The 11,345-nt window shown below is 49.3% G+C and overlaps 3 protein-coding genes across 5 annotated transcripts in view; 2 read left to right on the top strand and 1 right to left on the bottom strand.

The window, feature by feature from the left end:
* The first annotated feature begins 1,254 nt into the window (after positions 1–1,254).
* On the top strand, positions 1,255–7,988 carry LOC125952703 (uncharacterized). The gene is made up of 4 exons (XM_049682341.1): positions 1,255–1,390; positions 2,006–2,184; positions 6,713–6,833; positions 6,905–7,988. Exons 2-4 carry the CDS (start codon positions 2,046–2,048, stop codon positions 7,104–7,106), a joined length of 462 nt encoding a protein of 153 aa, XP_049538298.1. The 5' UTR covers positions 1,255–1,390; positions 2,006–2,045; the 3' UTR covers positions 7,107–7,988.
* Positions 7,989–8,991: 1,003 nt separating this feature from the next.
* LOC125951917 (SAM50-like protein CG7639) lies at positions 8,992–11,094 on the top strand. Its single transcript, XM_049681062.1, has 6 exons — positions 8,992–9,211; positions 9,298–9,461; positions 9,535–9,716; positions 9,784–9,922; positions 9,985–10,655; positions 10,730–11,094. Exons 1-6 carry the CDS (start codon positions 9,191–9,193, stop codon positions 10,879–10,881), a joined length of 1,329 nt encoding a protein of 442 aa, XP_049537019.1. The 5' UTR covers positions 8,992–9,190; the 3' UTR covers positions 10,882–11,094.
* A 19-nt stretch (positions 11,095–11,113) lies between these two features.
* Positions 11,114–11,345, bottom strand: part of LOC125951916 (OTU domain-containing protein 5-B) — a 4,969-nt gene continuing 4,737 nt past the window's right edge. For all 3 annotated transcript variants that reach the window (XM_049681058.1, XM_049681059.1, XM_049681060.1), the window contains exon 8: positions 11,114–11,345. This exon is cut by the window's right edge and continues 880 nt beyond it. The gene's annotated coding sequence lies outside the window, so the exon portion shown is untranslated.

Below are 11,345 nucleotides of genomic sequence, written 5' to 3'. Positions count from 1 at the left end.
GCTGCTGTATTACTTACGCTCACCGATCTACAATGGTTAAGAGGACTTCCTAGTGGCAGTAAAAAAACCGTTTCCAATCAACACCGTCACTAGCCGCCAATTAACACAGCAACAACTGAACAACCGGCTACAACACCAGTCCGACCCACCTCAAGAGAAGTGCACACCGGAGAGTGATATGTTCGAGTCCAATATTTCAACGCCAGCACAGCTCAGTGCCATGTCGACGCGCCGCCTGCTGCTGCATCGCCGTCGTCTGATCGAGTTTCTCCGGTTCCCCTTCCCTTTTGGAACTCTGCAGTTGTGTCGTCGGTTCAGCAGCAGCAGCAGCAGCAGCTGAAAGGAAGCGAATGGGTTGGATAGATTTTTCTCGAATGCCCGATCACGATCACACGTTGCCGGTGTTTGGCAGTCGCTCTGTTCGCGGGATACGGTGAATCCACCACACGATTCCTCCGCTTGACCCAATCCCAAACCCGTTCACGAGGACACTCAACATGGCGGTGCCCTTTCGTGAAGGTTATCGATACACGGAATGTGAAATGATATTTCCAAAAATTCAATTAATCCACGACTTGTCATCGTCACACTTCGTACGCGCCGCTTCCTGCTTTTTCTTCACCCAAAAAGGCCTGCTTTGCGCCAGACGCCATTTCATCTGTGCGGCGGAAACCATCCTCCCGGTCAAATCGAACCATCTTCGGTGGTAAAGTAGTGGACCGTCCGGGTTACATTGCAACGGGCACCGTGCTTCCCTTTCACCCCGGGCGGTCTCGCTAATAATGCTAAGAAGAAGTAAAAAAATATAAGAAAATCCGCATCACCATCCGAATGACTTTCACTGAGAAAGACCATAAGCGCACCCGGATTGTCGGGTGGCTGGCGGCGGCGACTTTGCGATGTGTGTGTGTGTGTGTGTGTGTATGCGTCTTCCACGAGCGAGGATCAACCAAGCTCGCCTTCGAGAGGTTAGTAATTATTATTACTATTATTATTACTGCTTCTTGTTGCTCGCGTTTTCCACACTCCGAGGTTCGCCCGGTGAGCGTAAGGCGCGCGCGACATTATTATCCTCCCCCACCAGCCAGCAAACCGTCGTGATGGAACAGCCGAGCTCGCTCTGGTCCGGGGTCTGCCGCTCTGCTCTGCTCTGCTCCAACACGACGCGCAATCTCGCGCACACAACTTCCCGCACGATCCCCGCCCTCCGCCGGTTTGCCGGTGGTTGGCCGGCGACCGAAAACCATCAAATAGCGAATCTCGTGCCATTTCAGCGCCATTCGTCGTCCAACGGTTCGCGAGGTGCGTTCGATTTCGCTGCTCCAGCTCCAACTCCAACGGATCCAACTCGAGACTCGCCGCCGCCGGCTGCCATAGCAACACTCCTCAGGTCAGTAGTACCGCCGTCGTCGCGTGCCTGGATGTGGTGCTCTCAAGTGTGTGCGAAGACGAGTGTCCCATCGTCCCATTATCAACGCGGCACATGGTCCCGGTGATGTGTTTCACTTTCATCATCCGTTTGAGTGGCGAGTTCACAGCAGTTCCACCGCCATCCGCCACATAAACTAGTGTTGGTCCCCGTTTGCTCGGAGTTGATTAATTTTTATTAGAAAATTGTGTACCGCTGTCCATTGCGCTTCCTGACATCCTAGCCAGCCATGTGTAGGGTGGTGCACGGGATGTGGTGGTGTGATTCCGAAATTCCGCCAAGTACGCAGTAGTACAGTGCCTGGAGGTGGAGCACAAACAAAACAATAAGGCCACCAAACCATTCCAGTCTGTCCACGTGTCCACGAGGTGGTTTTGGAAGTCTGCATTTTTCGGCCAGTTCATTGTAGAACGTTACGGTGTAAGGATCGAGCGGGTCGAAAAACAAATAGTGTGTCCCTACTACCGTAGTGATCGAACATCGCGTAGTATGTGTGTAGAGATGGGTGATCCGTCCGGTTTATGATACTATCCACTCATACCCCCTTCTCCGTGTGTGATTCCTCTATCGTTATAGATTACGCCAAACACTCCGGATCCGGATTTCCTCCGCCAAGATGCGTTCGTTCACCGTTGTTGCCGTGCTGGCGCTCAGCTTCTGCTACGTTCAGGCCGCAGAGGAAGCCACTACCAAGGAGCCCGCCGCTGAAGGAGGCAAAACCTTCAAACGCCTTATTCCGGCCGATGTGCTACGCGGTAAGTACTGGAGGGTTTTAAGTGGTGCCGGATTATGTGCGATCGTGGAAGTCCGGTCGAGCGAGATCTGTGTTGCTCATCTGACCGCCATCAACGGCTCACGGACGCACGGACCCGGTATCGCAACAAAGCAAACGGACCGGGGGTGGTTGGCTTTACGCAAAAGACACGCATTGTTTCCAGTGGCAGAAGAAGAAGCAAGCGGAACGCGCCGCGTGGTGACGCAACGGTGTAAATTGATTTGTTCAGAGCCATCAGCGGTGCCAAGCCCGTCGAGTGTTCTGCTATTACTGTAATGCTGCTAAGTGCATTTGGCTCGATCGCAATTGGCCACACACAAATGTTCGAGAAGCTTTCCGCCGACGCCCTCGGATAGGCACTGGTGAGCGCTGCGCCTTGTCGCAATCTGACTGACCATTCTCTGTGGGCGAAAAAGAGGCAGGCAGGCCGGCAGGGAAGCACACAGGTGACTTCAAAGGAAACCTCTCTGTGGCACCTCCGGCTATTGTGTCTATGCACGCGTTGTAATTGTGCCTTCCCTCCGGCTACAATGCCGTTCGTTCCGTGTTCCGCAAGGTGTGTTCCGCACACTAGCTTCAGCAAAGAACATGGTGTAGATAGATTCGAAGCAAATCAACTCGAAGCTCATGTCGAAACCATGTTAGCTACGGATTGGACAGTATCCATCCGAAAGGTATAGATCATCGATTAACACCTCGGCACCGGGTTAACTCTTCATTCTACCAGCGTCGACTGGCACGGACCTCGTGTGTCGGCTGTCCTCATTTTGTGTCCACTACAGACACCCTCGATGGGTGGTACACCAGTTGGCTTGAGGCCCATTGATTGAGCAATTGGTCAATGACGTGAACAGAGACGCGGCCTGCGTTTCAAACAATCGTCCCCCTTTTCGAACCACCATTCCAAGAGCTGCAAGCTATTCGCTACAGGTTTGTCCACTCTCGGAGGAGTTGGAGGGTTGGTCTGCTGCTGCTACCGCTGAACCCGAAAATGCAATCGAACCGGTTTACCGGCAGGCCCAACAAGCCCAGCCTGCCACAACCTGACCGCCACCATTGCGTAGACCTTAGCAGCCTGGTGGCTAGTAGTTCTAGATCGATCAAAGATACCGATGCAGCTTAACCGTGTGTGTCACGTCTAGTAGACCAGAGACAAAGTTTCGGAGTAAGCGGGAGCTGTGCGTACGCCAAGTATATTACCATGGTGACCACGCAGTTGCAGTTGGCCGTGACTGCGTCGCAAGCAACCGGTTTATGTCTTGCAGCCCCCTTCTCTTTGTAAGATTTCGATTTCTTTCTTCCAACAAACTGGTGCTGCTGCTCGTGAACCAGTTCACACTTGTCACAGAAAAACGAGGAAGGTCCGATCAGTGCAGATTAGATTAGGCTATACGGGTAGCGGTATTGTTTTTCCTAAAACTCTAATTATTGTTACTATCCAGAGTTCTGCTGGAGGTTACTTGGATTTCGCTGCTTGGAATTGGTCACCTTCGATAAATGATTTCACGGATTCAAGCATTGCTGTTGCAGCACCATGCAATCCGGCATCTGCATTTATAATCCACTTTTGTCACAAAACAGTTCTATTTTTGGTATAGAGAACGCAATTTGAACTCGACAAGGCTAAAAGGCCTTGTTTTTTGGGCAGGGCAAAGACCTCGTTAGAGTCGTCGCTGCCCACATGGGCAGCATCCGTAGCTATCCACTATGATGGTGCACTAAACAGGTCACGCTTCCGGTTCCGGACCCAGAAAACGTGGCACTATGTCCACTTCGATGCTATTCTCTCGATTTTGTGCAGCAAAGGGTTTGTGTTGTCACCGGCGTCATGCTTCATGCTCACGCCACAGCATAACCGTTACGCTTTGACACTGAAAAATAAAGGCCACCGCCACCCTCGGTAGGTCGGCAACGGCTAAGCCACTTGTTGATTGAACTGTTTTTTGGGAAAATACTTTAGGTTTGGGGGGCCCGCGGTAAGAGAAGAGCTACACATAATTGCATGGCGTGTCGCGGTGGATTGCCGTCAAAGGGAAACGCTAGATCGCGTGTGCTGGTTCCATTTCCAGAGATGTCATGCAGGAGATGGACCACCTCCTACTCTAGATACAGATTTGACGCAAAAACTGTTTTAGAAATCGCTAATCACCTCCTGGAATTGCCAATCTGACACGAAACACCCTTCTCTTACATCAAAAAAAGTTCTAATGCACGCAGCGAGCAGCAACAGAGAAGCGAAACCAAACGAAACCATCCTCAATCGTTGCCTTTCATCACGTTTCTTCCAAGAAAATGTCCTCCATCAAATGAACTCATCCGCGACGGTGACTTTGTTTCGTAAATTGATATGCCATTCCTTTCGGTCACACATCCTTCGACTCTTCCGGAGCTACCTACTGCGATCGATAGTAATCCATTGAGAACAATTACCGGACTAGTTTACTACTACATTGTACGCGATCGCACTTATTGCTTTATGGCACCGTTCGAATCAGGTGGACGGACCTTTTTTTAAGGAACCGCACTAGTCCATTAATGTTCATCTCGAGTGGAATCGTGTTGTCCCTTGCCAGCTAATAGAATGGTAACGATAAGAACCCTGTTTTGCTTTGTTCCAATGTAACGCGTCAGCAGTTTACTCATTAGCATCAGGACCAACAAAGGGTCGCTGAAATCATGTTCATGGACACATTCTGGTACTAACCAGAACAACACATTTCTAAGGCCCCCTCCCCGGGACTGCAGCAACTCGTAGTACCAGTGTCGAGTGCCATTGTCAAGGCAACAGGCAACCGTCGTACAGCTAGCGCGCAACCATGGTAGCCATTCTCCGTGAAAGATAGCAATCAAAGCACGCCAGCGCTAATTTATGATTCAGCGAGCGTGAAAAGCGTTAATTTCCAACTCAAACTCGGCGAGAATGGTCTGTTGTTTGCTACTGGTGGTACCGGTGACGGAAGGCTGATGGACACCGGAGATCGCAGTGGTGGTGATGGTCGTTTACTGTTTGAGATTGGGGGCTAAATGGGTTGACGTGAATGGGTCCGCGTTTGATGACTCACCCGCCACCATCAGCCACCAGCACTCTTGATTGCATCTGGGAGAAGGGAATCGGAACTTGTTGGTGGATTAATGCAATTCTGAAATCACGACACCACGAGGACACCGCGCGACAAGCACTTATGCAATTGGAGGTGAAGGGTGGCGCGGCGCACATGACATCATATGAATTACGGTGTCTCCTCTGCCAGTTCCGTTTCGCGGGCGAAGTGAATGCACCATCACTACGGTAAAGCAAAAGAAGTAGACAATATGACGCGCCTCCTGCGACTCAGCCAAGAGGCCACGTGCATGAGGCTGCGACATTTCACTCCTCTTATTGCTAGTCTCCCCAGACCCCTCTGCTCGGTCACCTTGTAGTGTGTGGCGGGTGCGAAACATCGAGAAGCAAACCCACCATCAGAGCAGTCGGCTCGAGCAGCCTGCTGTGTCGAAATGTCACAGGAAAGCACCAGCCCGGGGGCTGGTGCGAATGATCGGAAGCGTACGAAGAACAAGTCCAACCGAAGGTGAAAGAGACATTTTCGAAGACATGGCCACTGCTGCACGATATGCTGCAGACGATTATGCAACGGCAGGTTCGGTGTAGCGATCTTTCCTCCGGCACACGGCTTTTCTGAAACCCGACCGTAATGATCAGGGAATAATCCATAAAAAGTCATCCGGTCACCCATAAAAGGATGGCCTCGACTGGAAGAGAAACTATTCGGCTCTTAGTGGTGAAACCATCGTCTGGAAGATTCATAGCTGCTAAAGGCGAAACGAGTGTTCCAAAGAGTGTTTAAATAATGGAAACTCGCTTACATCATATTGCGATTGCGAAACGCAGTCACGGTGTCTGAAGATCGAAAATACGCGTGGGTGGATGAGAGTTGCTGCCCCTTTTTTTGCCCAAACATAAGATGTCATTGTTCCGCCTTCGCCACTGCTGGCTCACACCTTGAAACTGAACCACCGAAAGCTGGAGGTTACGGTTGACAAAGCGGACTACGAAGAAGCACAAAAGTCCCCCGACCTCGACCACCAAACACTCCCTGGATCTGGGCGCAGAGAAGGAGCTGATGGTTCACAATTTCGCTGCAAAAACCTGTAGCTCTATCGTCGTCTTTATGTGTTCTCTTCTTGGTTGCCTGGGAACCATCCCACCAGGAAAGCTGCCTTGCTTTTCGCTTGCTTTGGTCGTTTTTGACGATTCTTAATGGACACGCCACACAGCTTCATTAGTATGCAGTGAAACAGGAACATCATCTTTTCGGGACTTTCCATGGCGAGGCAAAACAGAATTGCAGACCTTCAAAACACGTTTACTTCGTAGAATGTATTATTCATTTTGAGGCCTCTTATGATTGTAATTCCTATGCAAACTTTCACGTCTCGAGGAGAAAAAGAGTAAATAACTATACAATGGATATCTTTAATTCAACCCGTTTGTCCGATTGTTCTTTCAGACTTCCCCGGTATGTGCTTCGCATCGACCAAGTGTGCCACCTTCGAGCCTGGCCAGTCGTGGGATCTGAGCCCATTCTGCGGACGTTCTACCTGCGTGCTTTCTGATGATGCCCAGCCACGGTAGGTTGCGATCGCTCGCAACGATCACTTAGAATATCGAGACTAATAGCGATACTCTTTCCCTTCCGCAGCCTGCTGGAGCTGGTCGAGGATTGCGGACCGCTGCCACTGGCCAACGATAAGTGCAAGCTGGACACTGAGAAGACCAACAAGACGGCCGCTTTCCCGAGCTGCTGCCCAGCCTTCACCTGCGAGCCGGGCGCGAAGCTCGAGTACCCAGATGTCAAGACTGCCCCGGAAGGCGCCGCTGAGCAGCCAGCCGCTAAGAACTAAGCGCTGGCGGCGGGGATCTCTCTACCTACAAGCATCCTCTCTTATTCAAACGAGCCCTAGAGCAGCTCGGCAGCAAGCTCCTATCCTAAGAATAGATCGAATCGTAACGAACAAACAGAAACTAAGCGTAACTACAAAAACCCATAACGCCGTACGACGAGAAAACCATCTGCCCGAAAATGAGTGCTATTTGAGCGAGATTTAGTTTTGCAACTTCCTTCATCATTCCTTGGTTTTTTTTTTTTTGGGTGAACGGAACACCCCACAATCCCCAGCAAGAGACACAGTCACATCGAGCAGAACGGATACAATTGTGAAACTCTGCCCGCTTCTTGTCCCCCCATTCCTCATCAAACATTATATGACCAATTAGTCAAGTTTGTGATATTAGAAGTTATATATTTATCAGGAAGAAAGGAAGCAAATTCAACGCTACGCTACGACAGAATCCACGCGGCAGTTAGTGGTTAAGGGTTAGCAAGGGAAACATACGGAACAGGAACGTGCGTGCAGCTTAAGCAAACCTTATCAAAGACGATCGAGAGAGGCAGAAAGTAACGCCTCGGCAAGGGGCTTTGGCAGCATAGTCTTTTGGTAGTGCTGAAGTCGATCACACGGGATAGAACGTACCGTTACAGGTACATTGTGTCGCAATTCTGTCGAGGTGCTTTCATCCACTATCCCGAGAACATCAAACCACCCCCCGGGCCATCCGTACCATCATATATCTTCCACATTCACATGACCCGGTGCAGACATGATCATGATTGTATGACAAACAGAAATCATTAGTAGATACCGTTTTATGTTTTGTACTTTTTTTGTTTCGACTTATCTTCTTTTCCAATAAATTCCACCACAATAACTAACTGTGTACATCAATCGTAGCGCATAATACATCAATTGTAGCGCAGAAAGAAATTATTAAAGTGATGATTAGATGGGATGAGATGTTAGCTGGCGGTACCAATCCAATACTTGTGCTAGTGTATCAAATGAGGGTCTTTGATTAGCATAGAATTGGGAAGAGATGTGTAAGTTCTACAAATTATAAATGAAGAATAAAGGTAAACTAAGTAAATGAACATCGTTTCCCGCCCGCTCTTACATTTGCGCCTACTCATATGCTTCTGCAGCGACACGTTACGCCATGCTTTTGCGATATCCGTGATCTTTTACGGGATGTTTGATGGAAAATCTAACTACAAATGTAAATAGACAATCGAGAAGATTAATGTAAGCTCACCTGTTTCATAGCTGATCGCCCCGTCGATGCAATCAGCCCTTAATCCCGGAAGATCTACGAAAGCTGCGTCTGATTGGATGCCGGAAAATTTCCATTACCACTTTCACTGGCCATCACCGGGTCACACAAGAAACTTCCGAACCTGCGCAAGGATCATCACCAACCACGGATTGCAGGCTTACAGTGCACGATTGCGCGGAAAGGCTTACTTTAATCACAACCTGCAGAATGTTTGCGAATCCATTCTCACAGATGATCCGTTTTCTTTCTCAATTCACTCTTTCTTTTCAATTTCTTTCCCAGGGACACTTCTTGCTTCTTCGAATATTGTTTTCCAAATTAAGGACTTTGTTTAAACAATTAAAGCACACGCACTTCCTGTTTCGCACAAACTTGTTCCAGCAAACACTTTCCAAGAGTCCGCGTATTTGCGTCGCGCATGTATTTGGTTATTGAAGTCTTCTTTTCGCCTTTAATAGTGCCCCCATTAGTGAGCTGTTGAATAAAAAAGGTTTGATTATCTTGTCTAGGAATCTTGTGAAGATTTTTCTTGGTTAAATCGGAAAAAATGGGTAAAAGTTGGAGATGCTCCAACGGAAAACTCAAAAATCTGCAACAAAAAATGTCAGCTGCCGAACTGTCATCAAGAACGATGTAAACAAAGGATTACGGAACCGCGGAAACGGAACCGCTTGGAGCCTCGAAAATCGCTTATCTTCCGCGTCCAAATCAAGTTTGCTAGCCCGAAAAGGCGTCGCACCAAGTGGCCCCGCAGGCTCGTCGCTAGCCGGCAATCCGTTGACCCGTTCATAGCGTTACATAACGTGAATCCGGAGCTATGGGCGGCAAGTCGTCAAAGGTAAGATCCCGGTTCCGATTGAGGTACCGGGTTCGGTGCATTTTGTGATCGCCGCCCTCCGTTCATACCGTTTCTTGTCCTTTTAGGTTGAGCCTGGAGACAGGCAGCCGGATTTCACGAGATTCAAAGCGCGAGTGGATCATGTGAAGATCGGTGGACTGGTACGCACGCACGATGACTACGTTCAGCGGGCTGCCCGTCATCTCTTCAAGGCGAAGAACTTCCAAGAAGTGATCCTTGAAACCGTCACGTAAGGAACCGCGCCAAGAATTTGATGCAGAGTGTTGCTTATGTGTCTCGATATGACCACCTTCCACTTTCAGTGTAAAGGATGAGCTGCTCCGCCTGGGAATCTACAAAACGCTCAACATCCACATCGACACCAGCAAAGGAGAGGGCGCGAGCGCCAACGGGTACACGGTAGCCTTTGAAGGTGAAGAGTTGTCACGCATTACCGGGAACGTTGGTGTCGAAGTGGGTCAAAACGATGGCGCTGCAACGACAGGTATGGGAACAGCATGACAAGATGCCCTTTAAATGCTAACAGCATTCCACTCTATCCCGTAAAACAGAGTTGGTCACACCGAACCTTTTCGGTCGCGGTGAACGATTGAGCCTTAACTATAGCCACAGTTATGTGCGCAACAGTGTACTTAACCTGAAGCTTACCAAACCCTACCTTCACACAAAAGTCGGAGACTATGAACCGGAGTAAGTGGTGGTTGGACGGCGGATGTTGAAGTGGTACCCCTTCATACTGGCTTTCGTTTTAGGACGTCGATCACGATGTTCAAAACTTCTTCACCCTCGCCGTGGTCCAAATATCGCAGCGAGGATGCTGGTGTGCTGCTCGATTTCTCGTTCCTGCTGCCGGTCTTAAACTTCAGCAACAGCTTGCAGTACGAGCTAGGCATGAAGGAGCTATTTGCGCTCGATAAGCAGACGCCTTTCTTCGTGCGTGAAAACTGTGGCCCAAGATTGGTCTCAACCATTCGCTACATTGGCCAGTACGAGGGACGCGATGACAACGTGTTCCCCAGTTCCGGCGCTTTCCTGAAGGGCACTACCGAGCTGATCGGTAGTCGACTCTCGGAGACGGGCATCGTTCGGCAGGATGTGCATGCGGAACTGAATGTACCACTATTTCTGGGACTTTCGGCGCAGCTGTGCGGTCGTGCCGGTATCACGCTGTACGATCGCAAGAAGGAAAAGCTACCGATCAATACGCTGTTCTTCCCCGGTGGTCCTCAATCGCTCCGTGGGTTCGAGATTGCCGGAGCTTGTCCTCGGCGCGACGGAGTGGCCGCCGGTTGCCAATCCTACTGGACCGGTGGGTTACATCTCTGGTCTCCATTGCCATTTAATCAGTACTTTGGTGGCTTCGGTAGTCTGTTCCGGGTGCATGGGTTCTATAATTTTGGAACTTGCGATACCTTCACCACCGGTAAGTTGTCGAGTAGCCGATCCGTTCAGGATGGTCCCATTTCTAACATGGACACATTTATATTCCCTTTTCAGATAAACTTCGCAGTACAGCCGGTATTGGGATTGCGTTCCGGATGGGTAGCAGGGCCCGCATCGAGTTCAATTACTGTCAGCCACTGTCCTACGAGGCCGGTGATCGGTTGGTAAAAGGATTCCAGTTCGGTATCGGATACGAGTTCATCTAAGTCAACGACTTCCGACCTACGGAAATGGAAGAAACGCTTCCTTGCCTATCACAAACAGTCCTTTCTTATCACAGACGGTATTCTTTAATGCATTTTGATTTGTTGTTTTCCCCCGACCTTCCCAACTGTGGAAAACTTTCTGTTGCCTCCCTTCTCTTTGTCTAGAAAGTTGTTTAGTAAGAATGAGTTGAAAATGAAAACCATGAATACATCAAATGTGAATCAGAACAACTCTCACCTTATCCGCTGTGTGTTTTTGGTCATCGGTTCGCAAACATCTCCGAGATTTTGATTGATTTTCATAAATTGTATTTCAGGACAGTAGGTATTATCAATGTTATTTCCAATGTTTTCTTCCTTCTCGACTATTTCGCTGATTTTTTGCCCACCGCGCATTGTTTGAATATAAATTTTTAGTGCAGGATTCACTTCATTCCATGAGCGACCATCACGAGGCCATGTGT

Source organism: Anopheles darlingi, chromosome 2, assembly GCF_943734745.1.
Source record: "Anopheles darlingi chromosome 2, idAnoDarlMG_H_01, whole genome shotgun sequence".
In the NCBI taxonomy this organism is placed as follows: domain Eukaryota; kingdom Metazoa; phylum Arthropoda; class Insecta; order Diptera; family Culicidae; genus Anopheles; species Anopheles darlingi.
This window is presented reverse-complemented; position numbering and strand designations above follow the sequence as displayed.

Coding starts and splice junctions, on each gene's coding strand:
- LOC125951917 (XM_049681062.1), top strand. CDS start 9,191: ATGGGCGGCAAGTCGTCAAAG. Junction 9,212..9,297: donor TGGGCGGCAAGTCGTCAAAG/GTAAGATCCCGG, acceptor TTGTCCTTTTAG/GTTGAGCCTGGAGACAGGCA. Junction 9,923..9,984: donor GTCGGAGACTATGAACCGGA/GTAAGTGGTGGT, acceptor CTTTCGTTTTAG/GACGTCGATCACGATGTTCA.
- LOC125952703 (XM_049682341.1), top strand. CDS start 2,046: ATGCGTTCGTTCACCGTTGTTGCCGTGCTGGCGCTCAGCTTCTGCTAC. Junction 2,185..6,712: donor TCCGGCCGATGTGCTACGCG/GTAAGTACTGGA, acceptor TTGTTCTTTCAG/ACTTCCCCGGTATGTGCTTC. Junction 6,834..6,904: donor TCTGATGATGCCCAGCCACG/GTAGGTTGCGAT, acceptor TCCCTTCCGCAG/CCTGCTGGAGCTGGTCGAGG.